Source organism: Rhinoraja longicauda, chromosome 2, assembly GCF_053455715.1.
Source record: "Rhinoraja longicauda isolate Sanriku21f chromosome 2, sRhiLon1.1, whole genome shotgun sequence".
Taxonomy (NCBI): Eukaryota; Metazoa; Chordata; class Chondrichthyes; order Rajiformes; family Arhynchobatidae; genus Rhinoraja; species Rhinoraja longicauda.
In genome coordinates this window covers 2,924,489-2,946,700 of record NC_135954.1, presented here as the reverse complement: position 1 = coordinate 2,946,700, position 22,212 = coordinate 2,924,489, and the positions used below count along the sequence as shown (strand labels likewise).

General features: G+C 49.8%; 1 protein-coding gene across 1 annotated transcript; it reads left to right on the top strand.

Moving 5' to 3' along the window:
• The first annotated feature begins 9,447 nt into the window (after positions 1 to 9,447).
• Positions 9,448 to 15,966, top strand: psmg4 (proteasome (prosome, macropain) assembly chaperone 4). Its single transcript, XM_078426588.1, has 3 exons — positions 9,448 to 9,965; positions 13,059 to 13,134; positions 15,815 to 15,966. Exons 1-3 carry the CDS (start codon positions 9,792 to 9,794, stop codon positions 15,934 to 15,936), a joined length of 372 nt encoding a protein of 123 aa, XP_078282714.1. The 5' UTR covers positions 9,448 to 9,791; the 3' UTR covers positions 15,937 to 15,966.
• The last annotated feature ends 6,246 nt before the right edge of the window (positions 15,967 to 22,212 follow it).

The window sequence follows — 22,212 nt, the reverse complement described above, 5'->3', positions numbered from 1 at the left end:
GAACGATGAGAATGCAGGTGGGGCGGGTGGGTGGAGGAGAAGGTAGGGGTGGGAGGGGGATGAGGGGAGGAGAGAGTGGGGGAGGCGGGGGATGTAAGGGCGAACATTCAGCATGTAGCCATGTGGGTTTTATTGCAGGGGTGTAAAAGGGGTGTAAAAGCTCCAGCTCGGATTATTCCTGGGGCATCCTGTTGTCAGTATGGAAGCGCGGTTTATGGCTGATCGTATCCTCTGATATCAGCAACTGGCCTCAAAGCTTTGAAGTGTTAAGAAGAACATCTTGCCATATGGACTGCCCTTTGTTCCCAAGAAAGAAGAGGTCACGATGGACACAACAGACACGGAGGTCCCGAAAGACACATAAAGATTTATAGGACATTGTAAAACTTGCCATATAAGGTAGCAACGGAAATGTACTGGCACATGTATTAAGGGTATAAAATGTGTGTAATTGTTAGCATTCGGTGAGAGAGACTACACTGGCTTCCTGAGTGTTTCTAAACGCTTCGGTTTCTAGACTCTCTCTCTCACCTGGGTGAGTAGAATAAAGAGGTTAAACGAATTCGGTGTCTGCCTGTTTTTTCTAATAGGCCACGGACTACAACATTTGGCATAGTCGGCAGGATCTCTTTGGCACCGTCAACCACGAACGACTAAGCGGCATCGGTGGCTGAAACACGTCCGAAGGGGACAGAGTGCACTTCTCGACCGTTGTTCGAGACCCCGGACGTTGACGTCTTTCAGACACTGAAGTCCCTCGTTTGGGGTTGATTTCGTGTTCAACTGAGATTCACAGACGAACCGATAAGGAAAAGGGCACCAAAGACGTACAGGTATGTAGGTTAATTGGCTGGGTAAATGTAAAAAAATTGTCCCTAGTGGGTGTAGGATAGTGTTAATGTGCGGGGATCACTGGGCGGCACGGACTTGGTGGGCCGAAAAGGCCTGTTTCCGGCTGTATATATATGATATGATATGATATGATAAGGATAAGGTTCCGGATTTGGAAGGTAAGGGGCGGTCACTCTTGCTGTCATTGTCTTGGTCTGGATGAAATTGATCGTTTGGTAATATTTATTGGTAGTATTTATTGGTAACATAATTTCGGATAATTGGCAATCAGACATATTGGACAGTCTTTGGATAAGAGTGATGGCGGTGCCCTGGTACAACACATGTGTTATTTATTTATTTGCTTCGTTAATGAAAAGATTGGGAAACGAGGCCTGGCCAGTGGGAGGTACATGGAATGTAGAGACTATCAAAGAGGATTAAAGAATGGAGAGAGAGGGTGCAGAAGCGCCATCAGAAGTAGAGGGAAAATGCAAGTAGTAGAGGGATATCAGTGTGTGATAGGTTGGGAATACCGAAAACATGCGATATTTTGCAAGCGGAATATAAGGTGTATGATCTAAGACTTGACTGTGATACCCGAGCTCGAGGAGAATTTAAAACCGGTACCAAAGGGATATATCCTGCACAACAACAACAAAAGTCCGAATCCGAACCACTGGAGTCTATAGCGGCTTTATTAGGTAATCAGGAGTCCGAGGGTGACGAGGAACCCTGGACGTGTCCGATCCCCACAGCCCCACAGGCAGAGCCACCGGCTGCAGTGGTGCCAGTCCCGGTTCTACCCTCCCGGCAGGATATTCGGGACTACCCCACCGATTATGAGACAGCATCAGGGAACATGGATAGGTCCCAGACAACCGTTGGTGAAAGGGTTAAGTTGCGCCACGAGCAAGAATCTGCACAATCGGCGCTAGAGATTGAGGATACTGCCCACCCTCGCCTTTTTCAGTACACCTCATTCTGCCCAGCAGGCTGAATTATTTGCCCTCACGCAGGCCTGCCACTTTTGCATTGACCAACGTGCTAATATTTACACCGACTCACAATATGCTTTTGGGGTTGCACATGATTTTGGTAACCTGTGGCAGCACAGGGGCTTTTTGACTGCAGCAGGCACTCCTGTTTGTCTGCAAATGCCCTGTTTGTCCGAAATCTACTAGCGAGTTTAACACTCCCGAAAACATTGGCTGTCATTAAATGTAATTCGCATACATCTGCCAAGGATCCCATTTCTTTCAGGAATGCATTGGCTGACACATTGGCACGCACAGAGGCCCTGACCCCTACCATTTTAGTTTCTTCAGGTGAACAACAGCAGTTTTCTGCAACTACCGCTATGCCCAGTGTTTTGGAACTCTGCCAGCTTCAGGGGGACGCCCCCGAGGCTGAGAGACACCAGTGGAGCCAGGATGGGTGTTCCCCTCGCGAATCTGACTCGCTTTGGGTTACTGCCTCTGGCAAAGTTTGTGTCCCTAACGCGCTTTTACCTGTTTTGTTGCATTATGTGCACTCTCTTACCTATGCTGGTAAGAGGGGAATGTTGGATGTAATAAATGCTACATGGTATCACCCCAAAATACATTGGGGTTTACAAATTGATTTTATTCAATTACCACGTGTACTTAGTTATAAGTATTGCTTAGTTATTGTTGATGTGTTTAGCTGATGAATTGATTTTGCTATTGATGTTGCTATTTTGCTATTGTTACTCCTGCTATTAGGGGAAGTGCACTCAAGATCTATATGGGATTGTGGTTAATCTGTATTTACTCCATGACATTTATGTAAAGACGATCAGATGATATGCAGAGGAGGCAATGGCACAATACACTGGAAGGCAGAAAGAATAGGACCCTGCTCAGGATGGTTTAATAAGACCAGAGCTAAACAATTGAGAGACCAAGCCTATTGGGTTGTACCCTGTGGACATGCTTTGTGCCAGTTTAATTTCCAATGCCTGACAGATGAATTTAGTTTTCCATGTAAGAAGCAGCAGCCATATCAGGGTCGGTCTAGACGAACTTGAGGGTTACATCAGTCCCTACGAGAAGAGATGAGGGGAAGAATAGACTGGAGAAGGAACTTTTGCAGTAGAATGCAGGAGAGCTTTACATGTCCAGCCAACACAGCATGCGCAGTAGAGAAGTATGAAGTACAATGCCCTGAGGGGTACAGAGAGTATGCAGCAAAAGGACAACTAATGGTTATTACACATAACCAAGGGAAGGTCAATTTGTCCACTAAATGGAACGTAAGCATGACTTGTGAAAGAGGAGATGGAACCGCATGGTTGAGTAATCAAACTGCGTTAAGGGAATGGAGCAGAAAGGGCTGGAACGGCTGGGGGGCAAGTAGCTGCACTTACATTCTGAAGAAAGATGATTGGCTGGCGTGTACCAATGCTACCCAGATAGAAGGAAGGCACCCCCTAGTAATAATCTGGTCAGTACGAGAGACTACCCAGGAAGAATCCAATGTAGGACATTTAAGGCGAATGTATACAACTTGTACCCCAATGGTTAGATCCCCGAATGTGTTAAATTTGACCGTCAGGATAGAATATGAATCCAGGAAGCAGAGTGAATGTAACGTTGCTGAAATTACAATGGAGGTGTTGGAACTGGAATAGGAACGTTAAATTCCTTCAATATAGAGACCCTACAAAATAAGATACAGACAGTAGGAGGATTGATGGGAGAAGGAATAAAACTACGAAATGCTTGGGATAAAGGATTACAAGAAACGCAATTTTCAGGATGGTTATCTGATGTAATGACTTGGAGACAGAATGAAGATTCTGCCATTTGGCCCTTCGAGCCAGCAACACCATTCAATGTAAGAAAATAACTGCAGATGCTGGTACAAATCGAAGGTATTTATTCACAAAAAGAACTGGAAAGGGTAATGCAGAATCAAACGGAGTTAAATTCGAATTACACTCACTGTATGATGAAAGAAATAGAGCTGAGGTTTGGACTACTGTGTACATTGAGCTCGGACAATGGACCCCATTTTACAGCCAAAGTTAATGAGGAAATGTGCAAACAGTTAAATATCCGCCAGCAGTTCCACTGCGTACAACATCCACAAGCTGCAGGTATGGTGGAATGAGCAAATGGCACACTATGAAATAAATTGGCCTTGTACTTTGGAAAAATTGGAGATTACACGGGAATTTTGTTTTTGTCTTTCAGCCCAGGTATTTTTAAATTCATGTTACAAGTTGACAAAACGTTTAATCAGGCGTGGCAACGTCATGGTGAACTATTTTATGGATAACACCTTTCCTTACTCCTATTCCGTGCACGCTTTACTATTGTCTTATTTACTGCCTAGTATTGAGAGCGATAACCATTTGCTCGGAGGGTGAGCTGGTGCTTTGGAACACCAGGTCTGCCGGGTTCTTTTTGAATCACTCACAGAGCCCTGGCTCCAATAATTGGTGTACGGATTATGACAACCAATCAGATGATTGTGGATGTCAATGTTTTAATGGGTGGTCCTTGAGACCCTATCTTAATCAAACACAGGAGAATTGGCCCCGGATACAAGTTAATTCTCCTCATGACTCTCCAGAAACACCAATAAATACAACCTGTTTCTGTAGAATGGGATCTAGACCAAATGAAGTTAGCCTGTCTGTGGGATTCAGCACATGCACCCATATCAGTACTACAGTTCCCCCAAGACCTCTTAATGGGACTTACTTAATATGTGGGAGCTGGGCATATGTCTGGTTACCAGGACTTTCGCCACGGTACGATCTGGGATCTTATGAGACCTGGACAGGGTGCTGTTATCTAGCTTTTGTAATCCCACATTTACGAATCATAAATCATCCTCTACAGCATCCAAAGTGGAGCTCTAAACGAGCTGTATCGGAGTTTGAGAGGTATTGGTGGATAATATTCCCGAGATGGGGAACCGCTCGGGCGGGAACTGAAATTAGAAACTTAGCTAGTGCCCTGCAATAATTAGCAAATTGTACTGCTGATGGACTGTACGAGACTCAGGAACAAATAGGCCAGTTAACAACTGAAATGATGGCCCTGCGTCTTGTCGCTCTCCAGAATCGTATGGCCCTAGATTTCCTGCTAGCCGAGAAAGGGGGTACCTGTGCTATGATAGGGCAAGAATGTTGTACATTTGTACCAGATGTATCCTCTAATATCACCAATATCGCGGGGCATGTGAAGGAGGTTATAGAAAGAGCGTTTAGAGTTTGAGCCCTCTGAGGGGGCGCTGTGAACTGTATGTGCTGTTATGTTTGTGTGCCATTGTATGTTTGTTCTTCGTACCTGAACTGATGTACAGCGCTTTGGTCAATGTGGGTTGTTCTTAAATGTGCTATACAAATAAAATTGACTTGGCTTGACTAGGAAAATAGGGCCAGATTTAGACAATAGACAATAGGTGCAGGAGTAGGCCATTCGGCCCTGCGAGCCAGCACCGCCATTCAATGTGATCATGGCTGATCATTCTCAATCAGTACCCCGTTCCTGCTTTCTCCCCATACCCCCTGACTCCGCTATCCTTAAGAGCTCTATCTAGCTCTCTCTTGAATGTATTCAGAGAATTGGCCTCCACTGCCCTCTGAGGCAGAGAATTCCACAGATTCACAACTCTCTGACTGAAAAAGTTTTTCCTCGTCTCTGTTCTAAATGGCCTATCCCTTATTCTTAAACTGTGGCCCCTGGTTCTGGACTCCCCCAACATTGGGAACATGTTTCCTGCCTCTAATGTGTCCAACCCCTTAATAATCTTATAGGTTTCGATAAGATCCCCTCTCATCCTTCTAAATTCCAGTGTATACAAGCCTAGTCGCTCCAGTCTTTCAACATATGATTTAGCCCAAGATCGAATTAATGCTTCAGGATGGGATTGGTTTGGTTTAGGATATTTGTGGGGACCGATTCTCCATTATGGCAGTATCATTGTGTTAATTGTTGTGATTCTGTTAATCTGTTATTGCTTCGGTCCATGTATATGACAAATATTTGTCAATCGACCACTTTAAAAGACTGTGATTATAGTATAATCAAAGAGGGAAATGTAAGGGCGAACATTCGGCATGTAGCCATGTGGGTTTTATTGCAGGGGTGTAAAAGGGGTGAGAAAGCTCCAGCTCGGATTATTCTTGGGGCATCCTGTTGTCAGTATGGAAGCGTGGTTTATGGCTGATCGTATCCTCTGATATCAGCAACTGGCCTCAAAGCTTTGAAGTGTTAAGAAGAACATCTTGCCATATGGACTGCCCTTTGTTCCCAAGAAAGAAGAGGTCACGATGGACACGACAGACACGGAGGTCCCGAAAGACACATAAAGATTTATAGGGCGTTGTAAACTTGCCATATAAGGCAGTGATGGAAAAATACTGGCACATGTATTACGGGTATAAAAGGTGTGTAAATGCTAGCTTTCGGAGAGAGAGACTACACTGGCTAACTGAGCGTTTCTAAACGCTTCGGTTTCTAGACTCACCTGGGTGAGTAGAATAAAGAGGTTAAACGAATTTGGTTGTCTGACTACTCTGTTCGTAGGGCACGAACTACAACACAAGGTGAAGGGGAAAAGTTTTAATAGGAATCCGAGGAGTAACTTTTCCACACAGAGGGTGGTGGGTGTATGGAACAAGCTGCCAGAGGAGGTAGTTGAGGCTAGGACTATCCCATCGTTTAAAAAACAGTTGGACAGGTACATGGATAGGACAGGTTTGGAGGGATATGGACCAAGCGCAGGCAAGTGGGACTTTGGGACATGTTGGCCGGTGTGGGCGAGTTGGGCTGAAGGGCCTGTATCTACATTGTTTCACTCTATGACTCGATGAACTGAACTAAATTGAACTAGATTAAAATGAACTGAACAAACCTAAAGTAAACTAAACAAATAGCGTTTGACTGAAGCACACGAACACGTAAGTAACATTACAATTTATAAACATTAAGCCTGCACACGTACCGTACAATGCCTGTTTGTAGCTCCAGAGATCCTGCCACTCTGACAGGAACTGACCACTGCAAACAAAATCAGATTGAAAGTGAAATCATCGGAAGTTCGTGAATCCCCTGTCTGTAAATCCTGACCTCAGAACCACAAGTAGAGGTTGCCAACTTTCTCACTCCCAAATAAGTGACAAAGGGTGATGTCACCGCCCCGCGCCCCACGTGACCTCACCCAGCCAGCGGCCACATGCTCCCGCTCCACTAATGGCGGCCACCCAGGCCGGGAGGCGGGTTGCTATGCAACCTCCGTTAGCCGGCACCCGGGCCTCCGGGCCTATAGTGTCCGGGCCTACAGCGGCCCCTGGGCCTATAGCGTCTGGGCCTACAATGTCGGGGCCTATAGCGTTTGGGCCTACAGTGTCCGGGACTACAGTGTCCGGAACTACACTGTCCGGGCCTACAGCGACCTCGTCCTAATACAGGACAAAGGCGGTCCAGTGTGGGACAAACCAATATAGCCCAAAAACCGGGATGTCCCAGCTAATACGGGACAGTTGGCATCCCTATCCACAAGTGAACTTTACAAAGCTTCTCCCCCTTCCATCGACTCTATCTACACCTCACGCTGCCTCGGCAAGGCCAGCAGCATAATCAAGGACCAGTCTCACCCCAGCCACTTCCTCTTCTCCCCTCTCCCATCGGGTAACAGGTACAGAAACGTGAAAACGCACACCTCCAGATTCAGGGACAGTTTCTTCCCGGCTGTTATCAGGCAACTGAACCATCCTACCACAACCAGAGAGCAGTGCTGAACTACTGTCTACTTCATTGGTGACCCTCGGACTATCCTTGATCGGACTTTGCTGGCTTTACCTTGCACTAAACGTTATTCCCTAATCATGTGTGTTTGTTTGAACCTCAGGATGTTGTAAACCACAAATAGCAGGAACTCAACAAAGCGAGTTTGTAGTTTACACCTGATTCAGTTGCTGTGAGTCACTTGCTGTGGACAGGGAGATCATGGTTTAAAAGAACGATCATTTAGTTTAGATAGACAAACAGAGTGCTGGAGTAACTCAGCAGGTCAGGCAGCATCTGTGGAGAACATGGATAGGTGACGTTTCACAGAGTGCTGGAGTAACTCAGCAGGTCAGGCAGCATCTCTGGAGAGAAGGAATGGGTGACGTCTCGGGTCGAGACCCTTCTTCAGACGAAGTCAGGGGAGAGGGAGTCTAGAGATATGGAAGGGTAAGGTGTGAAAATGACAGATTAAAGCAGACGACGATAAGAAAATGTAGAAAGGTTCATCGTTGGCTGAAGGGAGGGTCACAACGAGGCTTACAATCAGTAAAATTAATCAGGAGTGAAACTGGTTGGAGAACTATGGAGGGGGAGGGGACGGAGAGAGAGGGGAAAGCAAGGGTTACTGGACGTTAGAGAAGTAAATGCTCATTCCGTGAAATGAGCCAAGCGCCCACAAGCAAAACATGAGGTCCCACATTTGTGCTGGTCAAAATCACTCTGACAATGGAGGAGGCCCAAGACAGAAAGGTCAGTGTGGGAATGGGAAGAGGGAGGGGAGTAGTTATTGAGCCACCGGGAGATCAGGTAGTAAATGGGGGGAATTAGGGGAGGGCACCAGTAAATAATGGGGGGGGGGGGGAATTAAGAGAGGGCACCAGTAAATGGGGGGGATTAGGGGAGGGCACCAGTAAATAATGGGGTGGTTAGGAGAGGGCACCAGTAAATGAGGGGGGGGGGAGGATTAGGGGAGTTTACCAGTAAATGGGGGGCATTAGGGCAGGATACCAGTAAATGGGGGGGGGGGGGGAATTAAGGGACGGCACCAGTAAATGGGGGGATTAGGGGAGGGCACCAGTAAATAATGGGGTGGAGTTAGGAGAGGGCACCAGTAAATGAGGGGGGGGAGGATTAGGGGGGGTACCAGTAAATGGGGGGAATTAGGGCAGGGCACCAGTAAATGGGGGGGGGGGGAATTAAGGGAGGGCACCAGTAAATGGGGTCCACATAGTCGATCTACCAGTGTCACTGTCGGGCTGCTGAGTCTCACTGTTTGTATCCCCTACTCCACAGCCGACAATGAACCATTGTGGGCTCCACCTTTTCTTGATCATCTTCACGAGTTTTGATTTGTCATTTTGTGTACCTTTCATTCATTTGTTCTTTGTACCTCGCTCCCCCCCCCCCCCCCCCGGGTGAGGAGTGGGGGTTTGAGGGGTGCAATGGGGATGAAGTTGGTGTTGCAGCGAGTATGCAAGTGTTGGCCTGGGGATTGTGATGGACAGGCGCTGCAGCGCTGGCCCGGGGATTGTGATTGACAGGCGCTGCAGCGCTGGCCCGGGGATTGTGATGGACAGGCGCTGCAGCGCTGGCCCGGGGATTGTGATGGACAGGCGCTGCAGCCCGGGGATTGTGATGGACAGGCGCTGCAGCGCTGGCCTGGGGATTGTGATTGACAGGCGCTGCAGCGCTGGCCCGGGGATTATGATTGACAAGCGCTGCAGCGCTGGCCCGGGGATTGTGATTGACAGGCGCTGCAGCGCTGGCCCGGGGATTGCGATTGACAGGCGCTGCAGCGCTGGCCCGGGGATTGTGATTGACAGGCGCTGCGTCGATGGCCGGGGCGGGTTTGCACAGGGAGGGAACCGCGGCGCCGCTGCAAGAGGGTTGCAGGGGTTTAGAAGAGGCTGCAGCGAGTTGCAAAATGCTGCCGGGGTTGCAAGGAGCTGCAACGGTTGCAGGAAGTTACAAGAGGCTGCAGGGGTCGCAAAATGCTGCCGGGGTTGCAAGAGGCTGCAAGAAGTTACAAGCAACTGAAAGCAGCTACAGGAAGCTGCAGGAGTTTGCAGGAAGTGACAAGCAACTGCAGGAGGCTGCAGGGAGTTGTAGGAAGCTGCAAGCGGCTGCAGGAAGCCGAGAGGCAGCTGGGAGCTGCAGGCGGCGGTCGGAAGCTGCAACCAGCTGCAGGCGGCCATGGCTGCAGCGGCGGCGGGCGGCATGCTGTCGGTGCATGGCTTCAGCGAGCAGCTGTGCGGCGTGTCAGTGCATTTCCACCTCCTTACCATGTCGGGCAGCTTCTTGCTGTGGGTGGGCGCCGCCCCCACCCCCTCGCTCTCCAACCTGGCCGTCGCCATGTGCAGCAGACTGGTGAGTGAATGCACGGCCGCCCTGCAACCGCCGCCATGCACGGTGCACCCAATGCTGCACACCGCCCTAATGCAGGATAGTGCCCCAATGCTGCATAACGCCCCCAATGCAGCACAGTGCCCCAATGCCGCATAACGCCCGCAATGCTGCACAGTGCCCTAATGCAGCACGATGCGCCAATGCTGCATAATGACCCCAATGCAGCACAATGTAATAATGCTGCACAATCTCCGCTGCATAATGCAGCATAATGGCCCCAATGCTGCACGATGCGCCAATGCTGCAATGGGAGTAGCTACAGACGTCAACGTTACACTGGAGGTTGCTGCAGGCTTCTTGCATGCGTTAATGTTGCCATGGGACAATCTGCAGGCGGCTCGCAAACTGTTCTGCCTGTCTCCCATTACATTCTATATTAGTTTGCATGGTTGTAACCTTCTCCCACCCAACAATGATCTATTCTACATCTTCCTTGATCAGCGTCTCCTTTGTCCCCTTTTCACATCTTGACCGTTCACATATCTGTGAAACGTCACCTGTCCATGTTCTCCAGAGATGCTGCCTGACCCGCTGAGTTACTCCAGCACTTTGTGACTGTCTTGAAGTTGCAACGCTGCAGGCAGCCTGCATGCACGAATGTAGCAAGATGATATCAGATTGGGAAAAGGGGACGTACAACGAGACCTGGGTATCCTTGTACATGCAGAAAGTAAGCACGCAGGTACAGTAGGCAGTGAAGAAAGCCAATGAAATGTTGGCCTTCATAACAAGAGGAGTTGAGTATAGGAGCAAAGAGGTCCTTCTGCAGTTGTACAGGGCCCTAGTGAGACCGCACCTGGAGTATTGTGTGCAGTTTTGGTCTCCAAATTTGAGGAAGGACATTCTTGCTATTGAGGGCGTGCAGCGTAGGTTTACTAGGTTAATTCCCGGAATGGCGGAACTGTCATTTAATGAAAGAATGGGTCGACTGGGCTTGTATTCGCTGGAATTTAGAAGGATAAGAGGGAATCTTATAGAAACATATAAAATTCTTAAGGGGTTGGACAGGCTAGATGCAGGGAAAATATTCCCGATGTTGGGGGAGTCCAGAACCAGGGGTCACAGTTTAAGAATAAGGGGTAGGCCATTTAGGACTGAGATGAGGAAAAACTTCTGCACCCACAGAGTTGTAAATCTGTGGAATTCGCTGCCTCAGAAGGCAGTGGCGGCCAATTCACTGGATGCTTTCAAAAGAGAGTTTGATAGAGCTCTGAGGGATAGCGGAGTCAGGGGGTATGGGGAGAAGGCAGGAACGGGGTACTAGATTGAGAATGATCAGCCATGATCACATTGAATGGCGGTGCTGGCTCGAAGGGCCGAATGGCCTCCTCCTGCACCCATTGTCTATTGATATGGGCAAAACGCAGGCAGGTTGCCGTAATGTAACTGGGGCATGCTGGTCGGCGTGGGAAAGTTGGGCCGAAGGGCCTGTTTCCACTATAATTCTCCATGATTCTACCATTCATGCTACAGATATTTCCAAATTCAGTTTTTTTCCTGGTAAATTCCTAACATAAGATTTTTTTGTTTCTTTGTTTCTGGGGCAGGTTGACAGACTCCTGATGGGGAGAAGGCGGGAGAATGGGGTTAGGAGGGAGAGATAGATCAGCCATGATTGAATGGTGGAGTAGGCCTTGATGGGCCGAATGTCCTAAATTCTAATCCTACCTCTTCTGAACTAAGGTATCACAAAATGCCGGAGTAACTCAGCGGGTCAGGCAGCATCTCGGGAGAGAAGGAATGGGTGACGTTTCGGGTCGAGACCCTTCTTCAGACTGATGTCAGGGGGGCGGGACAAAGACAGGTGTTGCATCTCGTGCGGTTGCAGGGGAAAGTGCGGTTGCAGGGGTTGGGGTGGTTTGGGTAGGAAGGGACGAGTGGACCAGGGAGTTACGGAGGGAACGGTCTCTGCGGAATGCAGAGAGGGGAGGGGATGGGAAGATATGGCCAGTGGTGGAGTCCCGTTGTAGGTGACGGAAATGTTGGTGGATGATATGTTGGATCCGCTGGCTGGTGGGGTGGACCCCAACCCCGGGCACTTTCCCCTGCAACCGCACGAGATGCAACACCTGTCCCTTTACCTCCCCCCTCAACTCCATCCAAGGACCCAAACAGTCTTTCCAGGTGAGACAAAGGTTCACCTGCACCGACCCCAACCTCATATCATATCATATATATACAGCGCGGAAACAGGCCCTTCGGCCCACCAAGTCCGCGCCACCCAGCGATCCCCGCACATTAACACTATCCTACACCCACACTAGGGACAATTTCTACATTTACCCAGTCAATTAACCTACATACCTGTACGTCTTTGGAGTGTGGGAGGAAACCGCAGATCTCGGAGAAAACCCACGCAGGTCACGGGGAGAACGTACAAACTCCTTACAGTGCAGCACCCGTAGTCAGGATCGAACCGGAGTCTCCGGCGCTGCATTCGCTGTAAAGCAGCAACTCTACCGCTGCGCTACCGTGCCGCCCATCTATTGCATCCGCTGCTCTAGATGTCAACTTATTTACATCGGCGAAACCAAGCGCAGGCTCGGCGATCGCTTCGCTGAACACCTGCGCTCGGTCCGCATTAACCAAACTGATCTCCCGGTGGCCGAGCACTTCAACTCCCCCTCCCATTCCCAGTCTGACTTTTCTGTCATGGGCCTCCTCCAGTGCCATAGTGAGGCCCGCCGGAAATTGGAGGAGCAGCACCTCATATTTCGCCTGGGCAGTTTGCGGCCCAGTGGTATGAACATTGACTTCTCCAACTTCAGATAGTTCCTCTTTCCCTCTCTTCCCCTCCTCCTTCCCAGTTCTCCCTCTATCTTCCTGTCTCCACCTATATCCTTCCTTTGTCCCGCCCCCCTGACATCAGTCTGAAGAAGGGTCTCGACCCAAAACGTCACCCATTCCTTCTCTCCCGAGATGCTGCCTGACCTGCTGAGTTACTCCAGCATTTTGTGAATAAATCTAGCAGAGAGGGAATGGGTGACGTTTCGGGTCGAGACCCTTCTTCAGACCTCTGAACTAATGATGGGAAGGTGTGCTTCTGACTTGCAGGACCCCACTCCAGTGTCTTCATTAATCCTTGGAGATGCCTCTAATACAACACCCACATCGATCGCTCAACGACTCGGTAAGAGAACGCGGTCGTTTAGTCACAGAGTGATGCAGCGTGGGAGTGCAGCGTAGGTTCACCAGGTTAATCCCTGGGATGGCCGGACTGACTTATGATGAAAGAATGGGCCGACTGGGCTTGTGTTCACTGGAATTTAGAAGGATGAGAGGGGATCTTATAGAAACATATAAAAATTCTTAAGGGATTGGACAGGCCAGATGCAGGAACAACATTCTCCATGTTGGGGGGAGTCCAGAACCAGGGCCAGGGTCACAGTTTAGGAATAAGGGGTAGGCCATTTAGGACTGAGATGACCGGCACGGTGGCACAGCGGTAGAGTTGCTGCCTTACAGCGCTTGCGGCGCCGGAGACCCCGGTTCGATCCCGACTACGGGCGCTGTCTGCACGGAGTTTGCACGTTTTCCCCGTGACCATGTGCGTTTTGTCCGAGATCTTCGGTTTCCACCCACACTTCAAAGACTTGCAGGTTTGTAGGTTAATTGGCTCGGTGTAAAGTGTAAATTGTCCCTAGTGTGTGCACGATTTTGTTAGTGTGCGGGGATCGCTGGTCGGCGTGGACTCGGTGGGCCGAAGGGCCTGTTTCCTCGCTGCATCCCTAAACTAAACAAAGAGGGGAAACGTTTTCCACCCAGAGAGTTGTGAATCTGTGGAATTCTCTGCCATAGAGGGCAGTGGAGGCCAATTCACTGAATGTTTTCAAGAGAGAGTTAGATTTAGCTCTTAAGGCTAACGGAATCAAGGGATATGGGGAGAAAGCAGTGGTACTGATTGTGAATAATCAGCCATGATCACATTGAATGGCGGTGCTGACTCAAAGGGCCGAATGGCCTACTCCACCTATTTTTTAAAATGTTTATGTAAACAGGCCCTTCGGCCCAACTTGTCCACACCGGCCAACATGTCCCAGCTATACCAGTCGCACCTGCCCGCGTTTGGTCCATATCCCTCCGAACCTGTCCTATCCATGTACCTGTCTAAATAGAAACATAGAAAATAGGTGCAGGAGTAGGCCATTCGGCCCTTCGAGCCTGGACCGCCATTCAATATGATCATGGCTGATCATCCAACCCAGTATCCCGTACCTGCCTTCTCTCCATACCCCCTGATCCCTTTAGCCACAAGGGCCACATCTAACTCCCTCTTAAATATAGCCAATGAACTGGCCTCAACTACCTTCTGTGGCAGAGAATTCCATAGATTCACCACTCTCTGTGTGAAAAAAAACGTTCTCATCTCGGTCCTAAAAGACTTCCCCTTATGCTTAAACTGTGACCCCTTGTTCTGGACTTCCCCAACATCGGGAACAATCTTCCTGCATCTAGCCTGTCCAACCCCTTAAGAATTTTGTAAGTTTCTAAAAGATCCCCCCTCAATCTTCTAAATTCCAGCGAGTACAAGCCGAGTCTATCCAGTCTTTCTTCATATGAAAGTCCTGCCATCCCAGGAATCAATCTGGATTAAATGTTTCTTAAACGTTGGGATAGTCCCTGCCTCAACTACCTCCCTGTTCCACACACCCACCACCCTTTGTGGAAAAAGTTACCCCTTAGATTCCTATGAAATCTTTTCCCCCCTCACCTTAAACCTATGTCCTCCGATCCTCGATTCCCCTACTCTGGGCAAGAGAAGATGAATCATTTAAAGTAATAGACAATAGGTGCAGGAGTAGGCCATTCGGCCCTTCGAGCCCACACCACCATCTTGTGGAGACACAAGGAACTGCAGATGCTGGAATTCTGGGCAAGACACAGAGTGCTGGAGGAACTCAGCGGGGTCAGGCAGCATCGGTGGAGGGAATGGGCAGTCAACGTTTTGGGTCGGGACCCTCCTCCAGACTGATCGTTGGAAGGGAAGGAGAAAGCTGGAAAAGAGAGGTGGGGTCGGGACAAAGCCTTGCAAGTGGACGGTGGAGTGGGAAGGAAGTGCAGATTGACGAGGATGTTGCCAGGACTAGAGGGTGTGAGCTACAGGGAGAGGTTGAGCAGGCTGGGTCTCTATTCCATGGAGCGCAGGAGGATGAGGGGAGATCCAATAGAGGTGTACAAAATCATGAGAGGAATAGATCGGGTAGATGCACAGAGTTTCTTGCCCAGAGTTGATGGAATCGAGGACCAGAGACACAGGTTCAAGGTGAAGGGGAAAAGATTTAATAGGAATCCGAGGGGTAACATTTCCACACAGAGGGTGGTGGGTGTATGGAACAAGCTGCCAGAGGAGGTAGTTGAGGCTGGGACTATCCCATCGTTTAAGAAACAGTTAGACAGGTACATGGATAGGACAGGTTTGGAGGGATATGGACCACACAGAGAGTGGTGAGTCTGTGGAATTCTCTGCCACAGAAGGTAGTTGAGGCCAGTTCATTGGCTATATTTAAGAGGGAGTTAGATGTGGCCCTTGTGGCTAAAGGGATCAGGGGTTATGGAGAGAAGGCAGGTACAGGTTACTGAGCTGGATGATCAGCCATGATCATATTGAATGGCGGTGCAGGCTCGAAGGGCCGAATGGCCTACTCCTGCACCTATTTGCTATGTTTCTAAGCGCGGGCAGGTGGGACTAGTGTAGCTGGGACATTGTTGGGCCTGTTTCCACACTGTATCACTCTATGACACTACCTGTCTATTGCTGTCTTATGAGCATTTGTTTTAAAAATAGATAAACATTTTACTCTGTGTCACAGCAAAGAAGACGGGGAAGCAAGTATTCATCAGTTACAACCTGCCCAGCTCCAACACCTCACTCTCCCTTGAAGTGGAAAACAGAATCAAGCAGGAAATGGAAAAAAATCCAGACAGATTCTAAGTGTTTTTATTATATATTTTTTAAAGCTATGTTGATTAATAAAAATATTTGTAAAATGTCTGCCTCCTTTTGCTGAATTGCTCGTGAGGCCATAAGTTCTAGGAGCAGAATTAGGCCATTCGGCCCATCGAGTCTACTCCGCCATTCAATCATGGCTGATCTATCTCTCCCTCCCAACCCCATTCTCCTGCCTTCTCCCCATAACCCCTGACACCCGTACTAATCAAGGATCTATCTACCTATCTCTGCCTTAAAAATATCCACTAACTTGGCCTCCACAGCCGTCTGTAGCAACGAATCCCACAGATTCACCACCCTCTGACTGAAGAAATTTCCCCTCATTTCCTTCCTAAAAGAACGTCCTTTAATTCTGAGGCTGTGACCTCTAGTCCTGGGTGCCAGGAGATATGGGGAGAAGGCAGGAGAATGGGGTTGGGAGGGCGAGATAGATCAGCCATGATTGAATGGCAGTGTAGACTTGATGGGCCGAAAGGCTTAATTCTGCTCCTATCACTAATGAACTAATGTACCAAATCGAAGGTGTCACAAAATGCTGGAGTAACTCAGCAGGTCAGGCAGCATGCAGGAGAGAGGGAGTGGGTGACGTTTCGGGTCGAGACCCTTCTTCAGACCGAGTAGGGTTGTATGTACCGAGTATGGTTGGCAACTGTCCCGTATTAGCCGGGACATCCCATGTTTTGGGCAAAATTTGTTTGTCCCGTACGGGACCGCCCTTGTCCCATATTAGGCCCGGGGGGCCGCTGTAAGCCCGAACGCTGTAGGCCCGAGGGCCTCTGTAGGGCCGGGGGCCACTAGGCCCAGACATCGTAGGCCCGGGAGCCTCTATAGGCCCGGGCGGTGTAGGCTAAAGAGTGTGTTCGCCTAACGGAGGTCACGTGGGGTGGTGACATCACCTTTTGTCCCTTATTTGGGAGTGAGATAGTTGGCAACCCCCAGTACCGAGGTACAGTGGAATGTTTTGCAGACAACCCGGTAAAATCATACAGCGTGTTGCCACGTTTCTGGCTCCGACAAAATTACAAACGTCCACGTGCAGCGGTAGAGTCGCTGCCTCACAGCGCCAGAGACCCGGGTTCCATCCCGACTACGGGCGCTGTCTGTACGGAGTTTGTACGTTCTCCCCGTGACCTGCGTGGGTTTTCTCCGAGATCTTCGGTTTCCTCTCACACTCCAAAGACGTGCAAGTTTGCCATTGAGGGCGTGCAGCGTGGGTTCACGAGGTTAATTCCCGGGTTGGCGGGACTGTCATATGTTGCAAGAATGGAGTGATTGGGCTTGTATACACTGGAATTTAGAAGGACGAGAGGAGATCCTATTGAAACATATAAGATTATTAAGGGATTGGACACATTAGAGGCAGGAAACATGTTCCCAATGTTGGGGTAGTCCAGAACCAGGGGCCACAGTTTAAGAATAAGTGGTTGGCCCTTCGGCCCACCGAGTCCGCGCCGACCAGCGATCCCCGCACATTAACACTATCCTACACCCACTAGGGACAATTTTTACATTTACCAAGCCAATTAACCTACAAACCTGCACATCTTTGGAGTGTGGGAGGAAACCGAAGATCTCGGAGAAAACCCACGCAGGTCACGGGGAGAACGTACAAACTGTACAGACGGCGCCCGTAGTCGGGATGGAACCTGGGTCTCTGGCGCTGTGAGGCAGCAACTCTACCGCTGCGCCACCGTGCCGGCCTTACTGGAAGTATGGAAATTTATGAGAGGAGTAGATAGGGTAGACACTGATTGAACCCTCAAGACCTCAACGACAGACCAGGTGGACAAAGTTGTCTTGAACTCAACGGCTGTGAAGGCGGATGATGAAGGCTGCAACAGATTCATCAGCTCCAATCATCTTGGTTCCCTTGCCATTGGAATGAGTTGATTGATTTGTGAAGGACCGTGTGCTTCTTGGAGAGGTACGTCAAGTACACGTCAACAAACACGTTCTTCAGAACGTAGACCATCATCCTCGACCTCGAGGGACAGCCACGACGAATCGTGTGTTGTCTTTCCGCTGACTGGTTAGCACGCAACAAAAAGCTTCTCACTCTGCCTCAGAAGGCAGTGGAGGCCAATTCTCTGGATGCTTTCTAGAGAGAGCTAGACAATAGACAGTAAGTGCAGGAGAGGCCATTCGGTCCTTCGAGCCAGCACCGCCATTCAATGTGATCATGGCTGATCATTTTCAATCAGTACCCCTTCTCCCCGTACCCCTTCAATCCTGCCTTCTCCCCATACCCCCTGACTCCGCTATCCTTAAGAGCTCTATCTAGCTCTCTCTTGAATGCATTCAGAGACTTGGCTTCCACTGCCTTCTGAGGCAGAGAATTCCACAGATTCACAACTCTCTGACTGAAAAAGTTTTTCCTCATCTCCGTTCTAAATGGCCTACCCCTTATTCTTAAACTGTAACTAGATAGAGCTCTTAAGGATAGCGGAGTCAGGGGGTATGGGGAGAAGGCAGGAACGGGGTACTGATTGTGGACGATCAGCCATGATCACATTGAATGGCGGTGCTGGCTCGAAGGGCCGAATGGCCTCCTCCTACACCTATTGTCTATTGTCTACATCGGTACACGTGACGATAAACTGAACTGAAACTGAACCACAGAGGCCGATGATAATGAAGGGTTTTACTGTAATCCCCAAAGCTCACCATTGACTCACCACAAGAAGGCTGCTTCTCTCCGTCACCACCTGAGGGCCGCCCGCACTTGCCACAACTTCAACACCAACCCGTAAATTACTGGGTTAAAACTGCACAGTAACAGCGTTGTGTGTGTTTAACACTTTCAACGTCTTTCACGGGCGGTCACGGTGGCCCAGCAGTAGAGTTGCTGCCTTACAGCGAATGCAGCGCCGGAGACCCGGGTTCCATCCCGACTACGGGTGCCGTCTGTACGGAGTTTGCACGTTCTCCCCGTGACCTGCGTGGGTTTTCTCCGAGATCTTCGGTTACCTCCCACACTCCAAAGACGTGCAGGTTTGTAGGTTAATTCGCTCGGTAAATGTAAAAAGTGTCCCTAGTGGGTGTGGGATAGTGTTAGTGTGCGGGGATCGCTGGTCGGTGCGGACCCAGTGGGCCGAAGGGCCTGTTTCTGCGCTGTATCTCTAATCTAAACTAAATTAAATTAAACATCTAATCTAGAAGTAGATAGAATGCTGATCCCTGAGTCCCTCAGAGTCATAGACTGTGGAAACCGGCCCTTCGGCCCAACTTGCCCACACCGACCAACATGCCCCATCTACACTAATCCCACCTGCCCGCGTTTGGCCCATATCCCTCCAAACCTGTCCTATCCATGTCCCTGTCTAAATGTTTCTTAAACATCGCGATAATCCCAGCCTCAACTACCTCCTCTGGCAGCTTGTTCCATACACCCACCACCCTTTATGTGAAAAAGTTACCCCTCAGGTTCCTATTAAATCTTTCTCCCCCTCACATTAAAACTCTGTCCTCTGGTCCTCGATTCCTCTAATCTGGGTAAGAGACCCTGTGCATCTACACGATCTATTCCGCTCATGATTTTGTACACCGCTATAAGATCACCCCTCATCCTCCTGCGCTCCATGGAATAGAGACCCAGCCTACTCAAGCTCAACCAATAGCTCACACCCTCTAGTCCTTGCAACATCCTCGTATATTTTCTCCATCACTCTTTTAAACTTGAGAATATCTTTGCTATAACAGGGTGACCAAAACTCAACACAAGGTAGACACAAAATGCTGGAGTAACTCAGCGGGTCAGGCAGCATCTCAGGAGAGAAGGAATGGGTGACGTTTCAGGTCGAGACCCTACTTCAGACTGAAGAAGAAATGTCACCCTTTCCTTCTCTCCTGAGATGCTGCCTGACCCGCTGAGTTACACCAGCATTTTGTGATATCTGCGCTGTCGCACCAACACCATTGTCAAGTTTGCAGACGACACAACGGTGATCGGGCTGATCACCAACGGTGATGAAACAAAATACAGAGCGGAGGTGCAGAACCTGGCGGACTGGTGCTCTGATAACAACCTGTCCCTAAATACCACCAAGACCAAGGAGCTGATCATCAACTTCCGTAGGTCACACAACGGGGAATACGCCCCGATCTTTTTCAATGGGGACAGTGTGGAGAGAGTGTCCAGCTTCAAGTTTCTGGGCACTCACATTTCGGAGGATCTCACATGGTCCAATAACACTACTGCGCTGGTCAAGAAGGCACAGCAACGACTGTTCCACCTAAGAACGCTGAAGAAGTCTGGTCTACCCCAACAGCTGCTGACGACCTTCTACCGCTGCACCATAGAGAGCATCCTAACGCATGGCATCCCTGTGTGGTATCTCAGCTGCACAGAAGCAGAGAGGAAAGCTCTACAGCGGGTAGTCCATAGAGCTCAGAGGGCCATCGGAACACAGCTACCAGCCTTGGAGGGCATCTACAACACACGATGCCTCAGAAAAGCCACCAGCATCCACAAAGACTCTTCACACCCCTGCAACAGTCTGTTCAAACTCCTTCCATCGGGCAGACGATACAAGGCCTTCTACGCCAGCACCTCCAGACTCAGGAACAGCTTCATCCCCAGGGCCATAGCTGCTATGAACCGGTCCTGCTGAGCCGGATGGTCACATCGCACAGTGAACCGACACAGACCTACTTACACTTTATTCTGTCTTAAAACTGTTATAATTTGTTTCATTGGGTTGTTTAAATTAATACTGACTAGCTAATTAAATGATTGCATCGTATGGGAGGCGCGTTCCCAATCTTGTTGTACCCCAGTACAATGACAATAAAGATATATTGTATTGTATTGTAATAGTCATTGATGAGGCAACAGTTTTTAAAAAACAATGCTTACATTTAATTGATATCAGCACATAATTTAAAAAATGATTAACAGTGTACCAGAACCTAAACATTAAAAATCACTGGCTTCATTTATCATTATGGAGAACAGAGTGGTGAGAGGGGAGGGGGGGAGGGTGGAGAGTGAGTGGGAAGAGTGAGAGAGGAAGAGAGTGTGAGTGGGGGGGAGAGTGAGAGGGGAGAGAGAGGGGGGAGAGAGAGAGGGGAGAGAGTGAGGGGGGAGAGTGAGAGGGGAAGAGAGTGTGAGTGGGGGGGAGAGTGAGAGAGGGGAGAGTGAGGGGAGAGAGAGGGGGAGAGTGAGAGGGGAGAGAGAGGGGAGAGAGTGTGAGTGGGGGGGAGAGTGAGAGAGGGGAGAGAGAGAGGGGAGAGAGAGAGGGGAGAGAGAGAGGGGGAGAGAGAGAGGGGGGAGTGAGTTGGAGGGAGTGAGAGAGGGGAGAGTGAGAGAGGGGAGAGTGAGAGAGGGGAGAGTGAGAGAGGGGAGAGTGAGAGAGGGGAGAGTGAGAGAGGGGAGAGTGAGAGAGGGGAGAGTGAGAGAGGGGAGAGTGAGAGAGGGGAGAGTGAGAGAGGGGAGAGTGAGAGAGGGGAGAGTGAGAGGGGAGAGAGTGAGAGGGGAGAGAGTGAGAGGGGAGAGAGTGAGAGGGGGTGAGAGTGTGAGTGGGGGGGAGAGTGAGAGAGGGGAGAGAGAGAGGGGAGAGTGAGAGGGGGAGAGAGAGGGGAGAGAGAGGGGGAGAGTGAGAGGGGAGAGAGAGGGGAGAGAGTGTGAGTGGGGGGGAGAGTGAGAGAGGGGAGAGAGGGGAGAGAGAGAGGGAGAGAGAGAGGGGAGAGAGAGAGGGGGGAGTGAGTTGGAGGGAGTGAGAGAGGGGAGAGTGAGAGAGGGGAGAGTGAGAGAGGGGAGAGTGAGAGAGGGGAGAGTGAGAGAGGGGAGAGTGAGAGGGGAGAGAGGGGAGAGAGTGAGAGGGGGAGAGTGAGAGGGGGTGAGATTGAGTGAGGGGGGAGTGAGAGAATGAGGGGGGGAGTTAGAGTGGGGAGGGGCAATATAAAACCTCACCCCAACCTTGAATAAATTACCCTCTCTGCCCCAGACCTTGAATGAATTGTCGCTGCTACCCTGGAACATGAATGGATTATCATCCGCCCCGTGTGGATTATCCTCCCGGCCCCGGCCCCTGTATAAATTATTCTCCCCGCCCCGGTACCTGTGCGATCACATCCTCCAAGGACACTGAATTAATTGTCCTCTGCGCCCCTGACCCTGAATGGATTATCATCAACGCCCCGGACCCTGATTAAATTGTCCTCTGAGCCCAGGTCCCTGAATAAATTATTCTCCCTGCCCTCAGGCCCTGGATAAGTTATCCTCCTGCTCCCCAAATAAATTATTTTTCCCCTGTCCCT